Below are 8,421 nucleotides of genomic sequence, written 5' to 3' on the forward strand. Positions count from 1 at the left end.
CTCAGTGGTAGAGCCCCTGCCTAGAATCCCCCAGTGAGGGGCTGGGGGCGTGGCTCAGTGGTAGAGCCCCTGCCTAGAATCCCCCAGGGAGGGGCTGGGGGCGTGGCTCAGTGGTAGAGCCCCTGCCTAGAATCCCCCCCCAGTGAGGGGCTGGGGACGTGGCTCAGTGGCAGAGCCCCTGCCTAGAATCCCCCAGTGAGGGGCTGGGGGCGTGGCTCAGTGGCAGAGCCCCTGCCTAGACTTCCCCAGGGAGGAGCTAAAGGTATGGTATAATGGTAGAGCTCCTGCCTCATATATCTAGGGCCCTGAATTCTATCTGCAACACAAGAGGTAAAGGGGTGGGGGGAGAACCTCTGGGCCACTGCTTTAGACACAGGGAAGTCCGCCAGACCCACATCTCAGTCCTGGATTCTCCCTCTCTAAAACACACGCAGAGGGACCCTCTCCTAACCTGAACCTTATTCTGGAAACCTTTTGTACTGAGGGCTGGACCAGGAACCACTTCTGAGCTCCCCCAAAGCCTCCAAGTGTAATGAGGAACCCGCGTCTGAGTTCACCTCTTGCTGGCCCTAGGTTCATTCCCTTTGTCTGGGACCTCAAGAAGCTTGGATCGGCAGCCCAGGGGCAGTGTCAAGCGGCAGCTCCGGACCTAGTTAGAAGCAAGCACTTCCTTCCTCTCCCTTAGCCCCCCAGAGCTGCAGGTCAGGGCGCCTGGGAGTGCAGGTTTCACCAGCATCTAAGCAAGAATGAGTGATTCTAAAATCGCCCAGGCCATCCAATGGCCAGATGCTTGCAGAGAGAACCTGCCACCTTCACGGACAGCTTGGGAGGCGCACAACACACCCTCCCTCTCCTACAGCCTTTGGCAGGACAGAGATACCAATGGAGTCTTGAAAGAGAATGAGCTAAGCTCTGTCAGCACCCCACAATAGCTGAGGGTGAGTTATACACAGCCCTTGACAGGACTCCAATGGAGTCTTCAGGAAAAGGGCCCTCCCTGTCAATAGCCCACTATACCTGGGGTGAGAAAATATCTGTGGTGGGTGATGGATGGACCCCAAAGTCAAGATACAGACTGGAGTGAGGCTCACCGGGTGCTGTTTCCCACAGCAAGGCTTTCCCACAGCCGGGTGAGAACTGCTCAAGGCTGCCCTGGAGCCTTGATGGTCAGAGGTGACCTGGGCTTGCCATGATGTTCTGCTGTCTAAGAAGATGTCATTATTCCCCAAGGTACCCTTGATCCCACTGGAGTGGTCAAGAACACCCATGAGCCAATCCAGAGGACCACATGGAACACACATGTCTCCCCACCTCAACAAGGCCACCACAAGACAGGAGACTCCAGAACAGTATCGCAGAACACAGGAAGACCCAATTACCTACTAAGCACTGGGGGCCTGTGCGGGCCTGCCGTCGGGAGTCACGAGGCAGGCACTGTGGCTGAGCCCAGGAGCTAGGCAAAAATGGGAGGTTTGTATAGACAGTGCGTGTGGGCCCCGAGTGGGCATCAGGAAACCCGGGCAGCCTGTGGACACCCAAGTGAGTTCAAGCTGTTGAGGCCTCAGTTTCCCTGCTCACAAAATGGAAACAAGCCTCAGACTTAATCTGCCTCGCAGGTGGGGGAGGGGGAGAAACAAGCTGTTATTATAAGGCAAGTCTGAAAATGGGCAGCTTGGCTTACAGCCAGCAAGGGCTGGGCCCCAAGAGGGCAGTAGCTGCGGCAGCCAGTGGCCTGGGACTGGCTAAAGGGCTGCTAGGACATTACATAGGTGAATGGTGTAGGGTGGTTGCTACTGAGGGTTCCGAAAGCCCCTTCTTCCTCCTGCTCAGGCCAGGAGGTCTAGGGTATCTGGAGAGTAAAAGCTGCTCCTGGGCTGGGTAGCCAAGGAATACGAGGTCAGGTCAGCTTCTCTCGTGGGGTTTACTGCCCCCACACAAGTCAGGCTTGGAAGCTGGGCAACCCATCAGCCTTCCTTACAGGGGACTCCAGCATAGCCAGCTTTCCTAAACAAGTTGAAAGGCAGGTCTGAGAGAGGGAGGTGGGGAGAGTCCACTGAGCCAGGCCAGCTGGCAGCAGTACCACATAGCACCAGGGAGGCACCACCCCGCTGCACCACCGTCAGGGCCCTGCGTTGCCCCAAGAGACCAGGAAAGGGCTACTTCATCTTGCCTGCTTCCCACTGAAGCTTGGTCAATGTCTCCTCTCAGGGACACCAGGGCCCCTGGGGTGGCATGCACTTACTATTGGCTAGCAGATTCTCAGCCTCGGGCTGGCACTCTTCAGCCCAGAGGCGGGGATGTGGGGGAGAGATGGGAAGGAGGTCCTATTTACAGACTGCAGGCTTTCCGCCTGCATCTCAGGGAGATAGAGTTAAGTCCCCAAGGAATTGATTCCTGGTATGTTCTGAGGGGATCATGCTAGGGCCCCCTGATATCCCTGAAATGTCCTGTCCCCACCTGCATACCCAGATAGGATAGGCCTGGGAGGGTCAGCTCTCGGAGCCTGCCAGCTGGACAGAGAACCCGGCCCTTTTTCCATAGCCAATCCTGAGCCCCTGTGTTCTGGCTCCTACAAATCCTTCCAAACCAGGAGCAACCAAGGGACAAAGTCTGGAAGATGTCTGACAGATGCAGATGCGTCTGTGGCTCCCACCTGTCCCCGATTGTCCTGATCCCCGAGAAGCTAGGTAGAGAGTGCCAAAGGCACATGGCCAGAATGTCCTCACAGGGCCACCCAAGGCTCTGCATCCTCCCCCAGCCTTGAGTCTGTACAAGACGGTGGCCCCAGGCAGGGATGCCATGACGTCATCTCCAGGTAGCTGGGAACCAGGTGGACCCCATACTCCCTGGCAGACACCCTGGGCTCACTGGCCGCTTTCCTTGCAAGCCAACCGCCCCTGCTGATTTCCTCTTTTTTTTTTTTTTTTAATACCCCGAGACGCCAAGGTTTCGCAAGGCTGGGGAGGGGAGGCGGCTGCGGGTGACAGCGTGACACGCAGCCCGGCGGGGGAGGGGAGTCGGCGGCACAGGTCGCACGGAGCCCGCGAGGTGCCCTCCGGATGCTGCGCCTTGCCACTGCCAGTCCCTGACGCCGGCAGGTGCACCCGGGCCGCGCCCCAACCCAGCCAGGACCCAGCGCGTGGCGCGTCCCCATCCCCCGCGCCCCCCACACAGTCTTGTCCACCCGGCCGCACCCCGCGCCTCCGCCCGTCCCGCACCTACCCGGGGCTCCGCAGTCAGCGCAGCGCGTGTTCCCCGGCCGCGTCAGTAGCTCCAGCAGCGCCCGGCGCCGCTCCCCGGCCATGGCTGCGCGGCCACCGCGCCGTCCCGAGCACGCCCGCCCCGCTAGGGCCCCGCGCCGCGCGCCCGCCGTCCGCCTTGCGCCATCGCCACCGCTCAGCCCGCGCGCCGGCCCCGATCGTGTCGCCGCGCGGGGCCGCCCTGAGCGGAGCTGCGCGCGCGGGGACCGGGGAGCAACGCACGGCGCGCCCGGGACGGCGCGGCCCGCGGGCGGCCCCCAGCGGCGCGGTCAGGCAGCGGCCTCTTCGAGAGCCCGGCCTCACCGGGTCCACCTGGGGCGGGGTCGCAGGGAACCCGCGCTGCGGAAGGATGGGCCACCCAACACGCAAGCGTGCCTGTTGGGTTGAAGCTGAGGTCGCGGGTAGCTCAGGCTAGCCCTACCTAAGAATGACAAATTCCAGTACTAAAAGGATCGGAGGGCTCCACCCTCACACGTGTCCAAGTCTATAGTCTCATCTCCAAGAGATAGGACAAGAGCTGGCCACACCCTTCCTGATCTCTGGCCGGCTCCCTCCCAGAGCCGGGTGTCTGCTTCTTTAACTGGCCCTAGCATTTCTTTTCAAACTCCATTTTCTCCATTATAAACTCAATAGTAGCCATTTAGAAGCTAATGGCCACACCCAACTGAGAAATGAAAGTCATCTCCAAAGCCTCCTGAGAGTCTACTCCTGCTAATATGTCACAGCCAGGGTGTTGGTTGCTCTATGATTTGGCCCCAGAGTGTTCCCTGCCCCGCAAAAGGCCCCTGGGTTAAGGGCACAGTCCCCACGGTGGTGCTATAGTGTGGTCAGGGCTACTGGGAGGAAGTTAGGTTGTTGGGACCCTAGCCTCTTCGTTATGCTCTCTCTTGCTTCCTGGGGAGGAAGGGTCCGTTTTGTCCCACCACATATGTCATGCTGTTGTCTTTCTGATGTCATGAACGTTTGCAATCCTGGCCGATTCCACCTGGCGCCCCTCTGCTGAGGCTGTTGTCTTGCCAGGGGCATCTGTCCCTCATGGCCTGGCTGTCACGCCATTGCAGAACTTGTCTTGGGATCAAGAGACAGAACATGAAACCCACCCCAATGCACATTTCGGAGGTCATGAGGCCAGTGACGCTGTAGGCTTACTGTTTAATGGATCTAATGTTTTTCTCCTGCAGCCCACTGGAGCCTGCTCCAGACCTGGCACACTGCAGGAGCTTGGAGAATGTGGCAAAAGGTAGACTGCTGGGGGCTGGGGAAGTGGCTCAATGGGTAGAGAGCTTACCCAGCATTCACCGAGCCGCGGATTGTGTCCTCGGCACCACAGAACCTAGGAGTACTGATGGATGCCTCTACTCTCAGTGCCCAGGAGGTCGAGGCAGGAGGATCCGCGGTTCAAGGCCATCCTCAGCTACACATCTAGTATGAGGAGAACAACCTGGACTATATGAGACCCAGTCTTTAAAAACAAACAAACAAACAAGAAAAAAACAGAATCAAGACAAAAATAGACTAATGGTAGTAGTTGTGTCCCAGGTCTCTCTAGTAATCCAGTCAGTCTCAGACTTGCAGCAATCCTGCCACCGTCTCTTGAGTGCTCAAATAACAAGCATGGAGTGCCACCTGCGCTTTCTTATTCAACCCCCATTTTATAGTCAGGGAAACTGAGGCACACGTATGCATGTCAGAACTAGAGTGACAGCAAACCCGAGAGACAAAGAGACACAGACCCCATCTCCCTAAAGAGAATAAATTGTCAGAGAGGTAGCTCCTTCCTGGGGCCAGACCAAGGCCTGTCAAGGACAGCTCAAAGGCAGCAAGGCACCCTGCTGTCTCAGGCCTGTGTTGCTGCCAGCAAAGATGATTCACCCATCTGAGCTTTCCTCTTCTCTGCCCTTCCAGTCCTCTCCTCTGCTGTCCAGGTCTCTGCTGCAGACCCCAGCCCCAATACCCTAGCACTTCCCAGGCCTGGGTTGGGCATCTAACCAGAGGCCAGGCGTAGGCCTCCACAGAGCATATGGCCACACTGGGTAGGAAGTGCCTCAGATGGCTGAGTGCCTCCTGCAGCACCCAGTGAGTGCAGGAACTTATACACAGTAGGTCTGCAAGCAGCTGCCACCAGAGGCTCAGAGGCTGGGAACTGAGCCCAGAGCTGTTGGAGAAAGTCAGGATGGCCACTCCAGCCTAGTAGCTGGTCTCTAAGGACCAGTGACAGCCCCCTGCCTCCCCTCTCCACTGGCCGCTTATGCCGTGAAACCCTGAGTAAGGAATTGTGCAAGGACCCAGAAGTCCCATGGTACGACCCAGCCGTGCTGGCAGCTGTCCTTGCTCTGAGGAAGGCAGAGGCGAGCCCTGTCTCCCAGAAGTTTCCTTTCTCATTATCGCAAGGTGATGGTCCCCTGACAGGGTTTGTTTCTAAGGTCACAAAGCAAGAACTGATATGGGCCATGAAGAAAGCTCGAGGGGGGTGAAACATCTGCCTCTTGTTTGATTCATTGTGTGTGTGGTGTGTGCATGCATACATGTGCATGTGTGTGCATGTGCACATGTATGTAGAGGCCAGAGGCTGATGTTGGGTAACTTCCTCTATCACTTTGTTCCTTATTTGGGGAGTCAGGGTCTCTAGTGAACCCTGGAGCTGACCAGTTCAGCCAGGCTGGCTAGCCAGCTTGCCCCAGCGATCCCCTAGTTCTTCCTCCTCAGCGTTAGACTTATAGACCCAAGCTTTACCATGAGTGCCGAGGATCCAAGTTCAGGTCTTCATGCTAGCACAGCAGGAACTTTACTGACAGCCATCTTTCCAGTTTCTTGGTTTGACTTATTTTTTTTTAAGATTTATTTATTATTGTGTGTAAGTACACTGTAGCTGTCCTCAGACATACCAGACGATGGCGTCAGATCTCATTACAGGTGGTTGTGAGCCACCATGTGGTTGCTGGGATTTGAACTCAGGACCTTCAGAAGAACAGTCAGTGTTCTTAACCGCTGAGCCATCTCTCCAGCCCCGACTTTCTTTTTTTAAGATATAAAAATTTATATGTGTATGAAAGGGTCTTGTCTATATGTATGTCTGTGTACTACATGCACACCTGGTGCTTGCACATACCACAAGAGGGTGTCATATGCTCTGCAACTAGAATTGCAGACAGTTATGAGCTCGTATGGGAGCTGGAAACTGAAGCTGGATCCCCTGCAGGAGAGCGGCTGAGGCATCTCTCCAGTCCCAGTGGTTTGGTTTCTTATTTGTTTGTTTATTGATTGATTGATTGATTGCTGGAGACAGGGGTTCTCTGTGTAGCCCTGCCTTTCCTGGAACTTGCTCTGAGACCAGGCTCAGGATGGCCTCAAACTCTCAGCCTGAGTACTGGGATTAAAAGTATTTGCCCGTAGTGGCGCACGCCTTTAATTCCAGCACTTGGGAGGCAGAGGCAGGCAGATTTCTGTGTTTGAGGCCAGCCTGGTCTACAGAGTGAGTTCCAGGACAGCCAGGGCTACACAGAGAAACCCTGTCTTGAAAAAAACCAAAAAAACTTTGTACCACCACTGCTCGGCTGAGACAGGGTTCCCCAGTCTGAGATGGGTACCCTAGTCTGGCCTCAACCCTAGACTGGAATGGTGGGGACGCTTTAACGCATCTGCTTTCCAGGTACCCTTGTTGGATATGAATGTTTGGTGTCGTGGCTCAGGTGCTCCTGGGAGCTGTGACCTCCCTCAGCTACACATGATGGGACAGGAAGTCAGTAGGATGACGGCTTTATCATCGAAGTCCCACAGTAGTTACTGGATAGAGAGACTCCGTGGCCTACCCAGGGCGAAAGACAGTTGGATGGAACCCAAATCTCGGGCCAGGATAGAGAAACAGGTTTCTGAGGGAGATGAAGACAAGGCCAGGCTACTGAATGACCCCACGGCAGGCATCTGATTGTGAACATCTACTCTGGTGGGGAGGGGCAAGAATCAGTAGTGAGAAGGCTGGCCATGAACCCTAGGGAAAGAGATAGCCCAAGAACTCAAATTCCCCAAGTCAGTGTGGAACCCCAGAACTGCAGAGCAACCCCACAGCAGTGCCCGGGACCAGTTGTTGAATGCCACGAGATAAATTGCACCCTCCAAAAGAAATATTGGGGCACCTAACCCAGGTGCCTGCAGATGTGGCTGTGTTTGGAAACAGGGTCATCACAAGGGTGGAATCTGGCTGGAGGCCTCATTCAAAGGGGACATGTGGGCACAGATAGAGGTGGAAGGCCACTGGGGAAAGATGCACAAAGATCAGGGCTGTGTCTGCCAGCCAAGGAGGGCCAAACTGCCAGTGACACTGGAGGAATGGCTGAAGAAGACTGCATGGACCAAGAAGAACTACCCTGGTGGCGTCTTGACAGCAGCCGTGTAGCCTCCCCATTGGGGATCGAACAGCCAACTCCGGCTTGGCTTTCTTGCAGTTTCTCTCGCAGGTAGGACTGGGGTAGCAGGCTGCAGGCTGTGCCCTCAGTGTCCTGTTCTTTTACCTCTTCTCACCCTGTCCTGAGACGCTTGTCTGGAGCTCCTGCCACAGGGACGGGCATCCAGGTGGTTCCTGCAGGCCAAGAGAGAGGAAGGCAAAAGAGTTGGGACTACCTGGGGGGATGGTAGCCCAGGTCTAGTGATGAACACCCCTGGCCAGAGGATGCCGAGATGTACTTCTGGAAGAGCTGGTCAGCTCAGGCGCTGCACACAGGTGTCTCACGGCTTAGGTAGCCTTGACCCACCTCCCGGGGGGCCTCCTCTGCCTCTGTTTTCCCTTCTCTTTGTCCAGATCAGTAGGCCCATACGCATGCCTAGTCTCTCCAGAAGTTAGCTCGGTACCTGCTGAAGGCCCAGCCTCTGCTGGAGACCTAGTGTTGATGTCTCCACCCTCCGAGGGTGGTATATACCACTGGAGCTGCACCCTTAGTCAACTGGGGCCTCAGGGCCTAAAGCCATGGGGTCATGGAAGCAGGATGCTGAATGGATCTTGCTGTCCAATGCCCCAGGTACAACCCTGTATGCTTGGGAGCAGGATCCCCTATCCCTTGTAGTGAAGATTGCCCCCTCCCACTCCACCCCCCACCAGACTGATTCCCTCAGGAGTGGCCTTGCTGGGTCATAGTCATCATGACCAACAGGATCTGATTTTTTTTTT

The 8,421-nt window shown here is 56.2% G+C and overlaps 1 protein-coding gene across 2 annotated transcripts in view; it reads right to left on the reverse strand.

Annotated features, from left to right (window-relative positions):
• Adap1 (ArfGAP with dual PH domains 1) overlaps positions 1-3,401 on the reverse strand; it is a 54,729-nt gene extending 51,328 nt beyond the window's left edge. The window contains exon 1 of one of the 2 annotated variants that reach the window (XM_021162774.2): positions 3,223-3,401. In XM_021162774.2, the coding sequence (XP_021018433.2) occupies positions 3,223-3,304 (82 nt within the window). In that variant the 5' untranslated portion in view covers positions 3,305-3,401. The remainder of the gene's footprint in view (positions 1-3,222) is intronic. The other variant, XM_029478022.1, reaches the window with a different exon arrangement.
• Between the last annotated feature and the right edge of the window lie 5,020 nt (positions 3,402-8,421).

This window comes from Mus caroli, chromosome 5, assembly GCF_900094665.2.
Source record: "Mus caroli chromosome 5, CAROLI_EIJ_v1.1, whole genome shotgun sequence".
In the NCBI taxonomy this organism is placed as follows: Eukaryota; Metazoa; Chordata; class Mammalia; order Rodentia; family Muridae; genus Mus; species Mus caroli.